Below are 20510 nucleotides of genomic sequence, written 5' to 3'. Positions count from 1 at the left end.
TTCCCAAAAAGTAAATACCTAAAAAAATCAAAATTTCTGAGTTTCCAAAAAAAAAAAAAAAAATGCTGCTGATCACAAAAAATTGACTGATAAACAAGCTCGGGTACCATTTCTTGGAAAAAGGGGGAGAAAAAATGGAGGGAGCCAGGGTTCTGAGATTGTGAGTGGGAATTTGACGCAGATCCGCTCTTGAATACTCCGATGACACAAATTGGGAGCTGGGTTTGAATGAATCGAATTCGAAATTCCCAAATTCCAGAAAGTAAAGGTCGGAATTTCAGCGGTTATTCTCCATAAAGACCGAATCTGTTCTTGGAAGCTTTGAATCTTTGAATCTTGGGTATGAAAATTTGCGAGGATCAGAACAAAGGGTTGTGATTTTTCGGTGTTTCGATTTGTACGAACAGCTGGTGGTTGGTGGGTAACCGCCATTTGAGCTCAATTCTGTGAATTTGCAAGGTATCTGAAATCTGAAATCCCCAAGAACCCTAATTTCAGCGATGCGCTGAATCTCTGAGGATAATTTGTAGAAATAACTTGTATTTGATTTGTGTAGACACAATAAAAATATGCATGCCCGGAATCGGAATCCCGGAAATGGGTACAGGTCCAATTCCATGGGCATGGGGATGGGCATGGCTCCCAACTCTCGGATCTCCCCGGAGGGTTCTATGAGGGGGCATGGCTTTTACAGCACCGAACACCGCAATTTCAATCGGGGTTTTGGCCGCCCGAAGTCTTTCCAACCGCCTCCAGCTCCACCACCGCCTCCACCTCCTCCACCCCGGAAAGGCGATATCTTTACGGAGGCGGGGCGCCTTGCGGCGGAGTATTTGGTAGCTCAGGGACTGCTGCCTCCAAATGTGCTGTCTGCCAAATGGCAGAACTCCAAGAAGCAAGTGGGGGAGTTTCAGGAAGCTGAACAGTTGCAAATTACAGCAGAGGGCCGAACTTCAGCTCTTGCCCGGTTGGGGAATTCGGTTTCGGATGGAGGTTCTAGAAGGGGAAGGTTTGGTGTTGATGAATTCAGCAACAATGCAAGGAATCAGTTCAAGGGAAGGAGGAGAAATGCGGCTGGATCGAATAGGGGCGCTTATGGTTCCGACTGGGGCCAAGAGTATGGGAGGGGTGGTTCGTTCACTGATAGGCACAGTAGGGCTTCCTCTGATATGGAGGGGGATGAAGGTTCTGTATCTGGACAGCATGAGGAGCAGAAGCTCAGTAAAGATGGTTGTAATAATGGGTTGCAACAGAACTCCAGTCCAAGTGATTGGGGACCGAAGAGCGAGGATGCAGTGGATTCAGAATCTAAATTAGACAAGAGTCAAAACCACGATGAGGATATGAGCTCAAAGCTAAGTTCTTCTGGTGCTTGGAAAGATGGTCCAATTGAAACCGATGAAGTTGGTGAGGAACCCTCCAAGGTATCTGATATAGAGATGAAGGATCAAGATTCTGCCACCAGTTATGAAACCGAGAAACATAACGTATTGGAGAACTTACCGATTCAGCTTAGGGTTCCGGAGGCTGAGGTTGAGGGTGATTCCTCAGGAAAGAATGGTACTGATTTGCTGACACTCTCCAAATTTGCCAAGGTGCCCACCAGAATCCGCTCGTCGTTGACTTCTAGGGGTCCAAAGGTTGATCCAGTTACAAATATCCAGGTGGGGAGCACCTCCGACGTTGCTGTCCAACCAGAAGAGTCTCAAGTTTTAGTTGAAAGCGGTTCTCTTGATATTTCCACAGGTGCCACTCTTTCAGATAAAACTCCTCATGAGAATGATCTCAACCCCGAATCTTCTAAACCTCAGTCCAGTCAGTCGGCTGAAATTTTAGTAGAATTAGATCCTGAATATGGTATGGAGCAAAACAAACATGGAAGATCCCAGTCTTTGCCAGGTAGAGCTTTTGTTCGTGAAGACGAGCAAGACTCAAGTCAGGGACCAGTAGGGTTTAGGAGTTCCAGCTTTGTAGTTAAAGAAAGAGTTGAGAAAAGGGCTTTAGAATTACACGATAACCTGGGGGGAGCTAAAAAACCGAGACAATGGCTTCCTTACATGGTTGCAGACACAGATGAGTGTTTCCAACTTCCTAACTTGGGTGAAAAGAAAGAAAGTTCACAGGAAGAAAACGCTTCTGCTGATGAGCAGGTAATTATAGCTAATGATCATGAGAGCTCGGTAATGAATGATTCCCTTTTCCAAAAAAATGGAAGTGAAGCCTGTATGGAGTATGTGCAAGAAAAGCAGCTTTTTCCAAATTCATTCAAGATCTGCGACCTTAATCTCATGGATGCACATGAGAATCGTGATAGTGATCATGCAATAGATTATCCAACTGTTTCTGGAATAAAGAAAGAAGCAGAAACTGTTGATATTGATTTGTCAATGAGTAATTCCAACTTGTCTGGTGAAAACAGTAGACGAACCATCGATGTTAAAGAGATTGAGATCATAGATTTAGAAAATGACTCCATCCAAGAAGATAAGACCTTCAACAATACCGAAAGAAAGTAAGTTTTTCCTAGCTGCATTCCGGTTCATGATTATTGATTTAGTTCTCCCTTCAGTTTAAGTTTTTTCTGGGGGTGTCAAGTAAAGCTGGTAGTAGTTTGTACTTTTATATTTCTTTCTTAGTTTCTTTTACATGTATTTATGTTTGTGTTTTCATGTTGTTCAATATACAGGACAGATGCTGAATTTACTCCTCTAGATGGCTTTACCAACCATGCGCAGAATCCTAACGATATCCCTGATGTTCAAGATGGTTATGGGCTTATGATTTCAGAGTTGCTGGGAACTGATTTCCCAAGTTGTTCAACGGTACCAGGGGATCTTAATCCAGTGCATAATGAAATTGACCTTCATAACGGACAGGTACTAACATCTGTTGCTAGATTAAGTTGTTAGTTTTGCAGATATGAAAGTTATTTATGAATCCATTGTCCTGGTGGTTATTTGGTCTCAATAACATATAAATGGATTACTTGAACTTATACAACTGCACATGTGCTTCTATTGCATAATTGCCCATGTGATCTTTTGTCCTTGGCTGCTTAATGGAAAAGCACTGCTAAGTAATTTAGCATACAGTCACAACTGATATTTCTGTTATTTTACTTATTGTTTCAGCCGGCTCTTGCTGACGATGATTCGATATACATGGCGCTGGGAGAAATACCATTAAGTATGCCACCTTTTTAATCACTGGTTTGTTTTCTAATGAATCTCAAATACCTGTCAAGTTCTGCTGGGATGGTGTTGGATTTTTATCGTGTGTGTTAGAACAGAACATGTATAAGGTTATGTGCTTTTAATTGTTACATGCCTTGTACCAACTACATACAAGTTGGGACACAAATGTCCCGATATTTAATCAATTCTGACAGCGTTTGGTCTGTTGAATCTTACAACGAGTCGAATAAGTAGTTTCTTTTTACACTTTTAAAACTGTTTCAGTACGGCGATGGTGGGTGAAAGTCTTGACGGAGATTTTTCCTTTCCCTTCAACTGCTTATTCGTTTGAATGTGTTGCATGCACACTTGAGATAGGAATTGTAAATTGGTGATACTTGATGTAAGAACATGTTTCTCTCCAAGAAAAAACTGAATTAAAAAGCAAAAGGCTAGGGTGAGTTTTATTCTTTGCTTGAGGTAACTAATAGTCAGTAACATACGTTTGCTTTCATAGTCTTGTCTTCCACTTTGCAACATTCTGGAAGAGAACGGAATCTGATTGATTAGTCCAGGAAACTTCTTTAACTGTATTGTTATGAGTCTTGTGACAACAACGTGCCAGCAGTTTTTTATTTTATAGGTCAAAACTTTGTTCCTCTTTTAAAAATGGTTCTCGCCATTCGTTTAATTTTCATATCTAATACTTCTAAAATTACCTGTGCAGCCTTTTTGAGGCCCTGGGAGCAGCCAACCCCACAGGAGTATGAGAAGCCCTTTTGATCCAGCCATTCATAATATTGCTGGGATGTACAATTCGGTAATGCTTAGATCATTGGGGGTTCTTTTGTCCCATTTGCTTCATTTAAGTGGCAATCTTTGCTTTGATTGATTTTTATTTTTTCAGTTTGTTAAGGGTGCAAGTCTCTTCCTCTGGTAGGAAGTTTAAGGATGTTAAATACTTTTAATTTTCTGTTACACCTTGTTTTTAACATGAAAAATTTTAATCGTGTTGATTCGCATTTGGCGGTAATGGTTGAAGACGCCATTTGTTATTCCCCATTGACTTGACGTATAGACTGTTACACCTTGTTCTTAGATGGAAAATGTTAATAATGTCGATCGACAGAAACGGTAGAACTCATTCGCAACTTTCCTTGCTCGTTAAACATCTATCGACACTATATGTATTAGATATTAATACGCAGTAATAACGTATGAAATATTGAAGATCGATGATCTATGCTTGTGATGATATATCGTATCGGTGTTTGATAAACGTTTAGAAGATGCATATTCTATGATTATGAACATATTGTAGCATGGAATTTTGACCCTTTTTTGTTTAACTGTTTGCATAACATTTTTGCTTGTGGTAGCAGTAAGGAAAAGTGTTGCCTTACACTTTCATTTCCTCTGGTTGTTCCAAGAACCCAAATCTCATTGAAAAATATGCAGAAATCGAACCAAAATTGGGGAACCAATCGGACAATAAGCTGTATATGAATCACGGTTGAATGAATCTTTGTTTTCTAGCCTGTTTCGTGTCCGTTTAGTTCTATTTTTGTATCAAAAGTTTGTCCATCGAATTCATTTTGTTTTTCAGAGAAATTACAGACCTCAAACCTGTTCAACCGAACATGCTGTGTCACGTCCTTGAGCGGACAGATTCCCACTTCTTCATTGGAGAAACGGTTCTCTGTGTCATCTTGATATGGAATATATGCATTTCAATTTGAGATTTTTACTTCCAATAGAATATTATGTCACGCCAAAGAAACTTACGTGCAACTGGACGAAAAATTAACAATATTCCAATTGTCATGCACCAGTAAGTTTCACTTGCCTAAATGGCATCGCCTGACGGACTTTGGATGCCACCATTTTGACGTCCTCGATGCAGGTAAAGTTTTTGTCGGATTGGACCTTAAATGTAAAAAGGGATCTATTTCCTTGGCATTATTTGTAATACTTGATACTATTAGAATGCGAGCTTCCATATTGTTTAGTCATCGTATTTGGTGTTTGATACTTGAAGAAGGAGATTGGTCCCTTCTTCCAGCAACGTGCATGGCATTGGCTTTTGCATTGCACTTTCCAATAAGCTTAGGAAAATGTAGAAAGTATCTCTCATAATTTGTTTGCTGCACGTGGTTGGCTGCTATGTTCCAGATTATTTAACCCAAAAATGAAAGAGAACTTTAACAAAAAAACTTCTGGTACTGTTCACTTTAACGAAAAACTACATTTTTACACTAAAAAGTCAATCCTGGTACTATTCATTTTATCTTTTATTTTGTCCTTACTGTTAAAACTCAAAGTTTTCAAACCATTTTCATTAGTTTTACTAAAATTAAATACCAAAATTAAACTTTGGCACTCTATTCATTTGTATTTACTATTTATACCTAAGGAGTCATTTTTATTTATAAAAGAAAATTTTATGTGTATGTTTTCGATTGTAATTTGTTTGTAACAATTAATAAGTTATCATATGCAAGTAGTTACGTGTTTTCTTGCAATCAATTCAAAGAACCTGAAATAAAATTGGCAAAACTAAGAAGCATTCGATAAGCTTTTACCTCTTACATTACATTTAGTTGAGAGAAATAAACTTGAAATTTAAACAAAAGTGAGAAAATTGACATGCACTAATTTTCTTGTTTCGATTCATAAATATAGAATTTTATAATTTCCGCGAGGAAAAAAAAAAAACTATAAATAGGTGTCGTTTTCAAATTTCAATGAGTGAACATTTAAAAAAAAAAACATAAAAAAACTCAATCGTGAGTGGCCACCACGACCTCATGTCACCACCACCTACCATTTCCCACTATCATCGTCACCAACACGACTGCCTCTACCACCACATGTCGTTGTGGCCCCTGCTGCTGCCATTGCCACCACCCACCGTCATCGCAACAATTATTGTCACCACCCCACCTTCATCACCGTCGTCACCCGCCACCACTACTAGCACATTTCATAACCACTATCTTTTATTTATATATTAATAACTGAACATTAAATTTCGTATTCAAAGTTCATTGTTTTTTAGGTTAATCAAATAAGGAAATTTACAAATTCTAGAAAATAAAATTCATCATTTCTATTTTCATCATTTTGAAATTCTTCAGCAATTTTAAATTTCTTCATCCAAACACAATTTTAATCTCACTGAAGTGATAAGAAAAGTATGTGACAAATAATTTGATATTGCATAAGTATATTTTTTAGAATCATTATTTCTTTCTTGGATTGGTAATTACCATGTGGGAAGTTGACACGAGTAAAGAAAGCCATGCTGTGAGACATCATCCTAAGACATTTTGGACTAAGCGCAGTAAAATTCAAAAAAAAAAAAAAAAAACACACGAAAAATTCTACAACGATTAACCGCCAATAGCATGAACCAAGTGAATGAATGGCTGAATATACAGTCAAATATGACTAAGATTCATGACATATACTATACTGGGATCCATGCTAGAAAAAAAAAAAAACCCAAAAACAAGTTATGGTGCTGTGAAGTTGTGAACAGCTATCACGTTTAAGGACATGAACTCTCTGTAGCAGTACTTCGGTCGCACAACTAGGAACCCTAAAAAGGAAAAATGTTCCTCACAGCTGCAGATGACATCTATCTTTATATCTTGGCATACAGCGGCTGTACAAGAGTTTTGGTAAAATCCTCACAGTCACAGTAATTATATTTTATCGACTAATTTAGCACGAAAAGGACTCAGAAGCTTTTTAAACAAGCTAGTTTTAGAAAGTTTTTTCATTTAATACAAACAATGTCGTTAAACTGGAGGGTTAAACTTTAAGACCAAACATAAATGTTCTTAACCACTTGAATTGTAATTTTTTTCCATCTAACTTTCGAACGTTGTCTATAAATATTAGCCACTTTTACCAACCTTGAATGTTTTAAACATACAAAATGCAGCAAAATTTGATTTGTTCTACCATCAATTTCATAGAGAGCACAAAAAATATTTAGCAAAACCTATCAAGTTTCCCCTTTATACCCATCCAAATGTCTTCCTCTTGAAGGATTTTGCTTTATATATACTAACCTCAAGGAATCAAGGAGGAATTATATTCAAAACGTAAGATACTTGGACGCGCCGCGGAAAGAAGGAAGGAACTAGGTGTGTCTAAAGCAAAGGATCAACAAGGAAGAGCAAAATTCAAAATGTAAAAAATAAAAAAAATTAGTGACATAAAAAATAAAATTTTCCATCACTTATATAATAACACGTGATGTACCATTTGTGTTATAAGCACAAGGAAAAATTTCTCCTAGATTTGAGCTTCATTGCTGGTTTGAGCCCGTATCATCGCTATTTCAATTTTATTTTTCATTTCTATTTGTTTCATGTCTCTCTTAACTTATTGTACTTATTTTTTTTATCAATATATTCACAACGATGCCTTTTTATGATATAAATGCCAAAGTGGGATTGACATTGTTGTTTGATTAAAAAAAGTTATTTACCTTATTCTGGCATCTTGTACTCTTAATCCATGTAAATTTTACTAATAGATAGAAAAATATTGCCTTGAATTGTCAACAGGCCGCAAAAGAAAGGAATTTCCCACTAATCCAAATGATGTATCTTTAAATAAATAAAGTTCGTAAATGAAAATAAAAAGCATGATTTCTTGTTCAAGGTTATTTGAGGAAAAGGAGCTAAAGTGCAAAGCATTACGTGACATCAACGAGACATAAGGGCCAATATGTATAGTAAAGGCGATGAGAAAAAGAAGTTAGAATTTGAAAGCAATTTAGCAATTGATAAAATTTCTAAAAGTATTAAAGAAGAAAAGAACAAGTAAACGAGAAAGTAGACACATATCTAAACCAAAGAAGAATATATCAATTATATTAAGAATCAAATATATCCTTGGAAGCATTACCAAACAAATATTTCCTTGCAAGCACCACGGTAGGAAGGAAATAGAAGTGTCTAAAGCAAAGGATCGAACGTATCCTTCAATTAAATTCAAAACGTACGTAAGATAGTTAGCGCACTAAGGAAGGAAGGAACTAGTCGTGTCTAAAGGAAAGGATCAAATATATCCTTCAATGATTGAATACACCACCTTTTCACGTTATAAAAAGTTAGACCTACCGACGTCTCTTGTCTATCATATCATCCTCCATTGCACTTGCATTGCATCCAAGACAGAAATTAAACACTGTGATTAGCTGAGTTGCAGGAAATTGAAGGAATGGCGGCTGAAGCTGTGCTTACTTTTGCTACCGAGGGAATACTGAAGAAGGTGCTTTCACTTGCTGCTCAACAATTCAGTCTTGCATGGGGTTTCAAAGCTGAGCTCGGAAAGCTTCAAGAGTCATTCACAAACATTGAACTTTTGTTGAATGATGTTGCCGACAAACCACAAGGTAGTATATATTTTTGAATTGTCTTGTAATCTCTCACACACATGCTACAATTACAAGGTATTTAACTTCTTTTCATTCTCTAACAGGTGGGCCAATAGAGGCATGGGTGAAGAAACTCAAAGACGTAGCTCATGTGTTGGAGAACAATTCAGAAATAAACAAATATAACAGAAATAAACAGAACTTTAAATTCTAATATTTTATTTACCAAATATACTTGATGTGCAGAATGAAATTATACAATAAATACATAAACTAATATAATAATATCAATGATACTAACTTGATCACAGAAGGTAGAGGCTAGCGTAAAAGCTATGTCCTTCGAACAGTATTTTCGTCCCACCCTTGTGCTTGTGGTTCTACAATGTCTGCTCGACCAGGATACAACTACCAAATTCTACAACCCGCACCGGATTATAGAACTCTAGCGAATTGCTTTGTGTGTTTACTCTCTGGAAATTTTGTACGGAAGATAAGGAGGAAGAAAAGATGATTCTCACTTGGATACTGTGATTACAAATATATAGGCTGTTTCACACCCTTTCAAATACCTGTTCAGTGTATTTGAAAGCACACAACTCTTTCTAATAGCTGTATCTTTTAATCAAAAAGTACAACTCTTTCTAACAGCTGTGTCTTTTAATCAAAACGTTTTTTAATTAATAAATTAATTAAAAAACTTAATCCGAAAATTAAAATTAATGAATCTGATTAATTAATATTAATTGTATTTAGGCTATATTATATTCAAGCCTAATTCACACAACCATAAGACCCAAGCCTTCAATCCATTTCCAAATGGTCCAAGTTCTAATTACTAAGAAAAGGGAATAAGCCTATATAAAGGTTTATGAAAAAATACTATTGACCAATGTGGGACAAGAGGGTCTCAAACTCCAACAGGTGGGCCAATAGAGGCATGGGTGAAGAAACTCAAAGACGTAGCTCATGATGCTGAGGATGTCTTGGATGAACTCGAGTACGAAGGTTATCGGCGTAAAGTCGAAATCCAAAACCATATGAAGAAAAAGGTTCTTAACTTCTTTTCACTCTCCAATCCACTTGCATTTCGTCTTCAAATGGCGCATAAAATTCAGAAGATCAATGCATCCTTGGTGGATCTCGAGAGGAAAGCTTCTCTTATTGGACTAGCTTCCAAGAATAAAGTTGCAACCACTCAGGGGATTAGATGGGACAGACAAACCAACGCATTCATTGGCAAAGACGAAATAACTGTTGGAAGGAAAGATGATGTGTCAAAAATAGTCACAACCTTGACCGACTCCAAATACGATCAAGAAAATCTTGCGGTTATGGCCATCGTGGGAATGGGAGGCCTCGGAAAAACAACATTGGCCAAGTCAGTTTACAATGAGGATTCGATACACAAGTTTTTTTGAAAAAAAGATTTGGATTTGTGTATCCGACACTTTTGACGTCAATTTCATCCTACATCAAATGTTAGAACAACTTAATCGGGGAAAAGCTCATTCTAAAGATAACCAGAATACTCTGCTTTTGTCTCTTAACGAAGAGTTGAAAGATAAAAAATACTTACTCGTACTTGATGACGTTTGGAACGAAGATTCCAAATTATGGGAGAGTTTCATGGAATGTTTGTCAAAGCTTAGTTCTGCTAAAGGATCCAAAATTATGGTCACCACTCGCAAAGAGAAAGTTGCATTAACCTCAGAAAGGCTACTTCCACGACATGTATTGGGAAAACTTTCAGGGGATGAATGTTGGTCCATCATGAAAAATAGAGCTTTCACCAATAGCAGTGATCCTGAGTTTGATACAATTGGAAGGGAGATTGCTGAAAATTGCGGTGGTGTTCCGTTGGTGGCAAAGGTGCGTACTATTATTATGTATCATAACATGAAATCTGCACCTTTTTTATATTTATTTGTTTACACAGTTTTCATTTATAAATCAGGAAATTTGGGTATTAGGGTTTAAACAAGATGATTTTTAAATTATAGCATGAATGGTTTTATAATTCTGAATTAGATCCTTCTTTTAAAACCACTTTGACACATCATCTACAATGATATCCATACGTTTTGCTATTATTTACAAGCTTGCCATTTTTTCTTACCTATTGCCAGTCATGCAAGATAATTGTATCCCATACAGGGCAATTTTAATTATTACGTTAATGCTAAGTCAGTTCTCAAATAGAAAAGAAATTTAACTATTTACGAAACTTTAGGTCCATTAATTTAGGTGCAACTATTTTGATTAGGTACCTTAGTCATTAGTTTCATTTGTATCAAATGAAAAAAAGGTACGATATTTTATGTCCGTTGACTTAAGTGCAAATATTTTGTTCGATACATCATATTTTTATGATTGAAAATATATGATTACATGTGACCTAATAATAAATAAATAAAAATTACAAAATTGATTAATTAGAAAATTTATGGAAGGCATATATGGTTGGTCCTCAAATATGTTAGTTCAATTCAAACGAGGTAAGAAAATAAGCCAAAATGGCTCCTAAAAAATGCACAACACAATAGAAACATTTCCCTTAATTACACAAGGGTATTATAGTAAAAAACAAATAGTTAATCTAGAAGGAAAAAATAATAAATATGATGTGGAATACAACTGTTGACCTAAATACTAAGTCAATAAACTATTTTCAAATGTATAATCTTACACCAGACATTTGTCTAAAAGTGAAATTATATAAGGATTAAAGTTAGATTTTCTCTTTATAAATTAGGACAATATTTGCCTCCACCCCATTGGGTGCACCACCTTATAAATTAGGACAAGGTCTTGTGAAAAACGTATTTTGACAGTATAAATTTCAGAATCAAAACCATTCATGTTTGTAATCATCATTGGAATATCATCATTACAAAAGGGGTTATTTAGAGATAGGTCATTGCAACTCTTATTTTCTATACAAAAAACCATCTAGTGTTAAACATCCAAATAAAACTGAAATTTGAAAGTATGTCATATATGCAAATAAATAACCTGTTATTATAATTTATAAATATTTGCAACATATGCCACAAAGATATTATTACTCACCCTTTTTTTTTTTTTTTTTTTTCATAAATGTTATTCCTCAACCTAAATGTGTCTTCCACATATACCAAAAAAATAATATTTTCTATAAATAATATATATAGGTAGATTAATTTATATAAAAATAATATATAGAGCTATATTAATCTATCTTGTTTAAATTTCAAGGGATAGGTAAATTTAGTAAATTATTTGTATTGCAATATATATAGCCATAATGTGCTAGATGAAAAATAATTTAATATAAAATTTTGGGTACATTATATAGCTATAATGTGATAAATAAATTATTTTTACAATTAATACTCTTATTCTAAGTAGGTACACTAACATATAGATAGGTACATCAAATTCTATGAAAAAAGGAAAATAGATACATTATTTTGTCTATGTTTCATACCAAAAACAACATAATATATCTATCTATTTATATTTTAGCTAGGTAAAATAGCATGCTAATAGGTAAATTACTTTTACCGTAAAAACAATTTTGAACCCTAAAACAAAATTGTGGTGGTCGTTGATAAAAAGAAAAACATTTTTGAGAAAAAAATCCTGATCAAATAATAAATTATAACATTAATGCTTTTTTTGGGGGGGGTTGTTGTGGGAAATCAATAATCCCCCCCCCCCCCCCCCCCCGCCCCCCAACAATTTTCAATCTGCATAAGATTAATTGTATATGTCAAAATGTAATTAGAGGTATTTTAGGCATTAAAAAAATATGTGAAGTTAAATATAATTAATGAATTTACTTATGTACAACCTATTTTTTACATTATTTTAGGACACCTTTGAACTCACTAATCCAATTAACAGGTTTTGGGAGGCATTTTGCACACTAAAAAAAGTGTTGAAGAATGGTCATCGTTTAAAAACAGTAAAATATGGGACAACCTATTAAAAGAAGAAGATAGAATTATGCCAGTCCTGAGGTTGAGTTTTGACAATTTAGAATCACCATCATTGAAGCAATATTTTGCATATTGCTCAATGTTTGAGAAAGATGTTGAAATTCAAAGAGACAACCTGATTCAACTTTGGATGGCTCAATGACTACTCCGCGCTTCGCATGACGAAAGTAAAGATATGGAGGACATAGGCAATGAATATTTTGATATTCTATTGCAAAGCTCCTTATTTCAAGATGCTACGATGAGTGACGATGGCATTGTTAGCAAATGCAAGATGCATGATCTTGTGCATGATCTTACAGAACATGTATCCAAATCCAAAAGCTTGATGAGAGATTTAGGTGGCATAGATAATACATTAGAGATTCGACATGCTGCTTGGGTTTTTACTTTTGATTTAGGACAAATTCCAAAAAGAAGTGATGGGAAATTGCGGTCACTGTTTTTCGACTACGATGAAGTTCCTATTAACATTCTTCCACGATTCAAAGCTTTACGCTTCTTAGATTTAAGTAATGCTTATATTGAAGAATTTCCAGTTTCAGTTGGTAGGCTGAAACACTTAAGGTATCTTGACATTTCCAATACAACCTTCAAAGCACTCCCCAAATCTATAGGCAAGCTCTATAACCTTCAGACATTAAGAGCAACAAATTGTGCCTTTAAGGAGTTTCCAAAAGAAATGCAAAACTTGATCAACCTGAGACATATTTATTTTGATGTGGATATCAAATTCCCAAAGGGGATAAGCCGGTTGAATTGCCTTCGAACATTACCTTACTTTTTGGTGGGTAATGAGATTGGTCATCAGATTGAAGAGTTGGCTGGCTTGAAACAATTGAAAGGTCAATTAATTGTTTGTAATCTGGAGCATGTAAAGAATGGAGAAGAAGCAAAGAAAGCTAAATTAGAGGATAAGACGAAAGTATGTCATTTGGAATTCAAATGGACAGCAGATAGGTTAACAACTGATAACAATGAGGAGGAGGATGTCCTAGAAGGCCTCCGACCATATCCTGAGTTGAAGAGCTTAAGTATTGAAAACTTCATGGGCGTTAAGTTTCCATCGTGGATGATGAGTGGGTCATTACCGCTCAACAACTTGAAGAAGATTCAATTACTTGGATGCCGCAAATGTGAAGTAGTCCCACCGCTCGGTCATCTACCCAATCTTACAGAGCTTGAGATTAGAGGAATGGCTAACTTGAAATGTATTGGAGCAGAGTTCTACGGTTATGGTCTTGTCCACAATGTAGCCACAAGAAGTAAGGAAACAATTACTTTATTTCCAGCGTTAAAAGTATTACATATTTTTTATTGTGGTGATCTAATTGAATGGAAAGAAGCACCGATTATTCCAATTGCACAGAGCATGGCATCTTTACAGAAATTAGAGATTGAAGATTGTGGACGATTGTCACACCTACCGAGTGGGTTAAAGTACTGCACCGCTCTCCAACAATTGAGTATACGAAGTTGCGATGGATTATCAGGTCCATTGAGTTTATGGGCCTCTCTCGTGAAAGTGAGTGTAACGGAATGCAATGGACTATCAGGCCCATTGAGTGTATGGGCCTCTCTCGTGGAATTGCAAATTAGGAATTGCAATGATCTGACATCAATTGAAATGAAAGGCGGCGTGTCCCTCACAGTCGCCTCTCTTGAGAAATTGACAATCATGTGTTGCAGTGAATTAGCAAGCTTACCTGCTCTTCCACAACAGTGTCCCTCTCTTCAGGAATTGGAGATATGGGAATGCCCAAAGCTATCATGGTTTGGTGTCAAAAGTGGGAGAGTTGAGGAGGAGGATTGCAATAGTCTTGGACAACTGTGGATATGGAGTTGCCCAAAGATAGCGTCCTTTTGTGCCCAAAGTAGCAGAATTGACGAGGAGGAGTGCATTAGTCTACAATCTACTTCAGACTTGCGCACCATGACCTCCCTTCGAGATCTGACCATTGGATATTGTGAAAGATTAGAAAGTTGGGTGAGCAGCCTACAATTCCCACTCTTTCTTGAGACGCTGGAAATACGTGGTATGCCTAATTTACACATTCTTCCAAGTTTAGACCACCTCCATTCTCTCCGTACTTTGTCGATTGTAAATTGGCGAAACCTAAAATATTTGCCAACGGGGCTACAGTGGCCCACTGGCTTGGAGACATTGACTGTCGGTGGGTTCTGGGAGGAGCTCGATTCCTTCCCTGATTTTGAAGTTGGATCATTAATGCATCTTACAAGCTTAAGGTTGTTTGGTTGGCCTAAGCTCAAGTCTCTGCCTCAACAAATTCAACACCTCACTTCTCTAACATCTTTGTGGATAGAGTCATTTGAGGGAGTGGAGACTTTGCCATAATGGTTGGGTAGCCTTACATCCCTTGCATTTCTGTTTATTAAAAAATGCGAGAATCTGAAGAATTTACCAAGTGTCCAAGCTATGCAACGCCTCACCAAATTACAAAAACTAGGGATTTATGGATGCCATCCCCTTCTAGAGGAAAGATGCAGGAGGAACAGCGGCACAGATTGGCCTAAGATTTCTCACATTCCAGAGATCACAAGTAAGTTTTAAATTATTGAAATCAAATTATAGAGCTAACGTTTCTTCTTTTATTTCGTGTCTCCAATAGTACTACACTCAAATTTAAACTATTATAACATAATTTGTTTATCCTTCTCCCTCTTCTTTTAATGATCAGTATACTTGGATTGAAGCTACGCAACTGGAACGATGTAGTGCAGTAGGTGCAAGCAGAGTACAGGTACTGAAGCACAAGATATGTTTTTTTACAGAAATGTGGTGTTTGTTGCTTTAGATATTATTTCATCCTTTCATCCCTTGCATGCTAATGACTTTTTATCCCGATCACAATGGCAGTGGTAGATTTACCACATTTGTTGCTTCCATCTCTTGCAGGTTGCTTATTCCATTGGCTCCTGCACAATGAGGAAATTTGTTTATATTATCCCCAGACTTGTTTTCAGGTTAACGATGTTAATATAATACATAGAACTCCTGTAATTGCTTTCTTGTGAAGATTTTGGACTCATAGTTTTGGGGCTACTTATAATATGCGCAGTGATTTGAATACTATTGATTTTGTGTCAGTAATTGATATCGCTCGAGTAACTTGATGAACTGTTGAGTGCCTGTATTATTGCTGAAATTATCGAGAGAGAGATTATCATGAGAGTAGCCATATGAAATGTTCATTTTGTAGCAAGTTCACTTGACCTTGATATCACTCATGAGAGTCTTCGAGGGCTTGTTCATTTATGGAACTCACTATGACTCAGCGGTGGCAGGGTATTCTGTTGAGGATGTAAAATTCTATGGGATAGGAAACGAAAATGCTAGAGGAGAGGTATTCCTGCTGCCAAAATTGCAACTTAAACAGTATGCAAGCTTTTCTGCTATGGTCATATCAGGCTATCTGTTTTACTAATACTACACATAATTAGTTTGAAAGTTAAAACTTATAGTGATTTCTTTCTTGCAGCTTTTTACTTGCTGTTGGCACTAAGTTGGGGCATGTAATTTCTCAAATGTCTTACTTTTTTGTGGACGTGAACACTGCCAAAACACTCTTTATGTATCAGCTTACGACATTGTTTCTTCCTGGGTCAGTTATCAACTGACTTTTTCTAAATTCATCTATTTGCATTAGGCGGCTTTCTCAATTGAGAATTCATTTTGATCCACTGTGCTGCTTACTCTTATGCATTCACCCCTTCTTTAGTTTGTGGCACTTCCCTGAAGCGGGTGGAAGCTTCTACGGGCTATCGTGTGTACATAAGAAGAAAATGTCCAATCAGAGATATTGACAAGGTAACATTATTCCCAGTTTTCTTATTTATTAAGCTCAAGTCTCTGCCTCAACAAATTCAACACCTCACTTCTCTAACATTTTTGTGGATAGAGTCATTTGAGGGAGTGGAGACTTTGCCAGAATGGTTGGGTAGCCTTACATCCCTTAAGGAGCTGAGGATTCTTTCTTGCAATAATCTAAAGAGCTTACCTAGTGTCCAAGCTATGCAACGCCTCACCAACTTACAAACTCTATATATTTCTGGATGTCATCCCCATCTAAAGGAAAGATGCACCGAGGACAGTGCCACGGATTGACCTAAGATTTCTCACATTCCAAATATCGCTAGTGAGTTTTTAAATTCTTGAAATCATATTACAGAGCTCATGTTGCATGTTTTTCATTTTTGTTCTTTTATTCTGTCTCCTCTACTACTACACAAAAATTTAAACTAGTTAACAAGGTTTGTTTTTTCCTTCTCCCTCTTCTTTTAAATCAGTTGAGGTCGTGTATGAAGCTATGCAAGCCTTGCGAAACTACAACAAATGCATTGCGGAAAAACCAAAGTATGTATACAGTTTGATATTCAGGGGATGGAACTTTAAGGGGAATGGCTACACAGTTCTCCAAGAGTACTTGTATTCCATATTTTATGTACAAACAAATCCAAATGGCTCGAACTTTTTGCATTGAAATTAAGTCATGTAAGCTTTTCAAACCACACCTGCTCTTCTCTTCTAATTGATCAGTACACTCTACAGTTGACTTCTGACTTACCATATATGTTGTGTGTTTCCCACTGGCATCTATATTTCTTTTGGCATGCTGTGGCCGTTTTCAGGATACTCAATGAGTGGAAACTGAGTCCAAGTGCTGATGTACAAGGTATTAAATTTCCGTTCACGGTATTCAAATCTTGTTATAAACTTGGAAGAGCAATGCCAAGACTTGCAATCATGTAAAATTATGTTCAGATAATATAAACATAGATTTACTGCAATTGCTTTCTGTTGGTTATTATTCTTACAAAGTTTTTTGGGTGAAATTTTTAAGGTTACTTGTGATTTCTGAACAGTTTTTTTTAATCGCATGATGAACAATGGTTTGGATTCAGTTGATTATTTAATTGCTATTTCATATCCCTTGAGTAACTTGATGAACTGTTAAATGCTTGCATTATTGCAGAAATTAGGTAAAGAATCATCAGTTGCAATGCTAAGTTAGGGATTTTATAATTTGGCAAATTTAAGAAATCCGTGGAAAGGTCTACAAACCCGAAATTGATAAAATTCACCATTGGCAGGTTCGGGGAGGAGCTCAATTCCATTCCTGATGTTCAAGGTTGATCATTGCAGCTTGAATTATTACATTTTAAAGGGTGGCCAAAGCTCAAGTCTCTGCCTCATCAAATTCAACACTTTTCTTTAACTGGTTTATATATCAACTACTTGAGGGACTGGACTTGAGGGACTGGAGACTTTACCAGACTTGTTGGGTAACCTTACATCCCTTATAGAGCTGGGGATTAGGAATTACAAGAATTTGATGAATCTACCCTTTGCCAAAGCTATGCAATGCGTCCCCACTTTACTGTCGGAGTGAATTAAGCAACGTAAGTTTTTCAAACTCCACCTCATTTCCTCTTCTAGTAATTGAGTCAACTTGCTATATATGTCGTGTTTCCAATAGGCATATATAACTCTTCTAGCATCCTTTGGCATTTTTCATGACGCTCTTACTCAACTGGAACGATGTAGTGCAGTAGGTACAAACAGAGTCCAAGTAGTGTAACACAAGATATGTTTTTCCATAAAAGTGGTGATTGTTGTTTTAGATATTGTTTCATCCTTCTTTCAGCCATTGCATGCTAAATTTCTCATTCTACCTTGTTCGGTAATATACTTGCCTTACAGTCCTTTTCAAGCTAGGATGTAATTTCCAAATTGGGTCATGACGTTGTTGTTGAGAAATACATTGAAATCGAACCGGATTTGGTTGTTCAGCCATAAGTCAATCACAATTAGTCACAGTGCTAGACTAGTTCTGATTCTGATCCACATTGTTTTGTTCCAAAACTTTTTAAGTGGAATTTTGCTTCTGGCGGCTAATGATTTTTTATCCTGATCACAATGGTAGTGGTACAGTTATCACATTTGTTGCTTCGATCTCTTGCAGTTTACTTACTCCATTGGTTCCTGCACAATAAGGAATTTTGTTTATATTATCCCGATACTTGTTTTCAGGTTAACGACGTTAATATAATTTATGGAACTCCTGTAATTGATTTCTTATGAAGATTTTAGACTCATAGTGTTGGGGCTACTTGTAATTTCTGAATCATATGCACAGTGATTTGAATTCTGTTGATTTTGTTTGTAATTGATATCGCTCGAGTAACTTGGTGAACTGTTGAGTGATATTATTGTGAGAGTACCAATATGAAATGTTCATTTTGCAGCAAGCTCATTGGACCATGGTATCACTCATGAGAGTCTTCGAGGGGTTTTTTACTTTCATGGAACTCACTATGCCTCAGCGGTGGCAGGTTATGCTGTTGAAGAAGTAAAATTGCAACATATAAAGTAAGCGAGTTTTTCTGCTGCGGTCATATCAGGCTATATGTTTTAAGGACAAGGATTATCTGCCCTTCCGCTTTCGGTGCACTCCCATGCCCTCCTGTTCGTGTGGTCGGTTAAGCCACGTTAACATTTTATATTACTATTTATTTTTGTCTAATTATCTCTATAAAAAAAAATTTAAAATGTTGACGTAGTTTAACTATGACCACACAAAACAGGAGGGCACCGGAAGTGGAAGGGCAGACAATCCTTGTCCATGTTTTAATATACAGAATTAGTATGAAAATTAATACTCATGGTAATTTCTTTCCTGCAGCTTTGACTTGCTGTTGGTGACTTGGTCATATACGATGCGAGGTGACTTAGTTGTTCATTCTTCAGCGGATTACCTTCGGCTCTACAGGCCCAGACTTGTTCTCCAATTCTTCTCAACTGGCATTTTCTTGTTTCTTCACCAAATTCTTTTCAAGTGGAATGTTTCTTCAAGATGGCATGTGGTTCAATATTCTGGTGGATAGGATGTTAGATTTCTATCCATGCATTCCGAATTCGAAACTCTCCATTTCTGTAAATTATTGTAGTAGTTTCGAATTCCCCCCTCCCCCTCCCTAATAATCGTCAATTTTCTTTCTTTCTTTTCAAATGTTTCTTCAAGAACATTGGGTAAATTAAATTTTACCACCTTGGAGAAGAACGTAACGTATGTCAGGAGGGTTCTCCTTCCACCAACTCAGAATCTTAGAGAAGAACTTTTCATCTTTAGTTTCATTTGTGTTCCATTCTAAATCCATTTCTTTACGTTCCTTTGTCTTTAACAAAAAATATGAATCCTAAAAACTAAAATAAATTCGTTAGCAAACGGGTTTTAGATTGATATTTTTATGAACTCAAAAAGATTATGCCAAAAGAATGCAAATGATTCGAGTCCGACGCAACAACTAATTTGATATTGCATCAGTATTTCTTCAGAATCCGATACATTTATTTTCTTTCTTGGATTGGTAATTACCATGTGGGAAGTTGATACGAGTAAAGAAAGCTATGTAATTAAGGCATTTTAGACTAAGCCAGGTAACAAAAAAAGGAAAAATTCTATAACGGTTAATTGACTGTATCACGAACCAAGTGAATGAACAACGTAGTCAAATATAACTAAGAATCACAATATATACTATATTCCTACCCATACTAGAAACTAATATAATCGACTAGCAATCTAAATTTGACATCCCGTGGATTAAAGGTCTTAAGAGGAGTGTAATGTCAGTTATATAAAAGGTTTTTCGCACGTGGATAATAATGTGATTAAAATAGTTGTCAAATGATTGTTTTTTTTTTAACAAACGATATTATCTACACTAAGGGGGAGGGGATGCGCTTAGCCTCCCAATGGACTAGCAATAATGTGATTCAATCAGTTATTTATTAAATATTATTTTCTCTATTCTTAATGTAAATTCTATAGACCGATTTTATTATGTGGATTTAGTTGATTTAATTGGTTTATAAGAGGTTTATTCTAACATGATCTAACATTATTTATTTACTTCAAATATTTAACTTTCTTTTTG

General features: G+C 36.1%; 1 protein-coding gene and 1 pseudogene across 5 annotated transcripts; both read left to right on the top strand.

Annotated features, from left to right (window-relative positions):
* LOC137742692 (uncharacterized protein At4g26450) lies at nt 1–4231 on the top strand. Of its 4 annotated transcripts, none has more exons than XM_088679421.1 (5): nt 71–459; nt 557–2512; nt 2687–2876; nt 3132–3209; nt 3901–4231. In XM_088679421.1, exons 2-4 carry the CDS (start codon nt 570–572, stop codon nt 3201–3203), a joined length of 2205 nt encoding a protein of 734 aa, XP_088535547.1. In that variant the 5' UTR covers nt 71–459; nt 557–569; the 3' UTR covers nt 3204–3209; nt 3901–4231. The 4 variants fall into 4 exon arrangements, with proteins under 4 accessions (XP_068338725.2, XP_068338727.2, XP_088535547.1 ...); XM_068482625.2 differs by having other exon boundaries at nt 75–459; nt 3132–3186; XM_068482624.2 differs by having other exon boundaries at nt 1–2512; nt 3132–3186.
* Nucleotides 4232–8327: 4096 nt separating this feature from the next.
* On the top strand, nt 8328–19701 carry LOC137743663 (putative disease resistance protein RGA3; annotated as a pseudogene). The gene is made up of 12 exons (XR_015953267.1): nt 8328–8586; nt 9493–10440; nt 12457–15112; nt 15251–15313; nt 15469–15916; nt 16052–16174; nt 16292–16380; nt 16502–16708; nt 16860–17245; nt 17664–17972; nt 18819–18942; nt 19256–19701. The product of XR_015953267.1 is annotated as a putative disease resistance protein RGA3 (transcript).
* Nucleotides 19702–20510: the final 809 nt, after the last annotated feature.

Source organism: Pyrus communis, chromosome 11 (genome assembly GCF_041283825.1).
Source record: "Pyrus communis isolate YQ-2024b chromosome 11, ASM4128382v1, whole genome shotgun sequence".
Taxonomy (NCBI): domain Eukaryota; kingdom Viridiplantae; phylum Streptophyta; class Magnoliopsida; order Rosales; family Rosaceae; genus Pyrus; species Pyrus communis.
This window is presented reverse-complemented; position numbering and strand designations above follow the sequence as displayed.

Bases quoted from the DNA above. Each gene is read 5' to 3' on its own strand.
- LOC137742692 (XM_068482624.2), top strand. From the start codon at position 570: ATGCATGCCCGGAATCGGAATCCCGGAAATGGGTACAGGTCCAATTCC. The intron at 2,513-2,686 runs GTAAGTTTTTCC...TTCAATATACAG, and splicing joins TTCAACAATACCGAAAGAAA to GACAGATGCTGAATTTACTC. The intron at 3,187-3,900 runs GTATGCCACCTT...TTACCTGTGCAG, and splicing joins GCTGGGAGAAATACCATTAA to CCTTTTTGAGGCCCTGGGAG.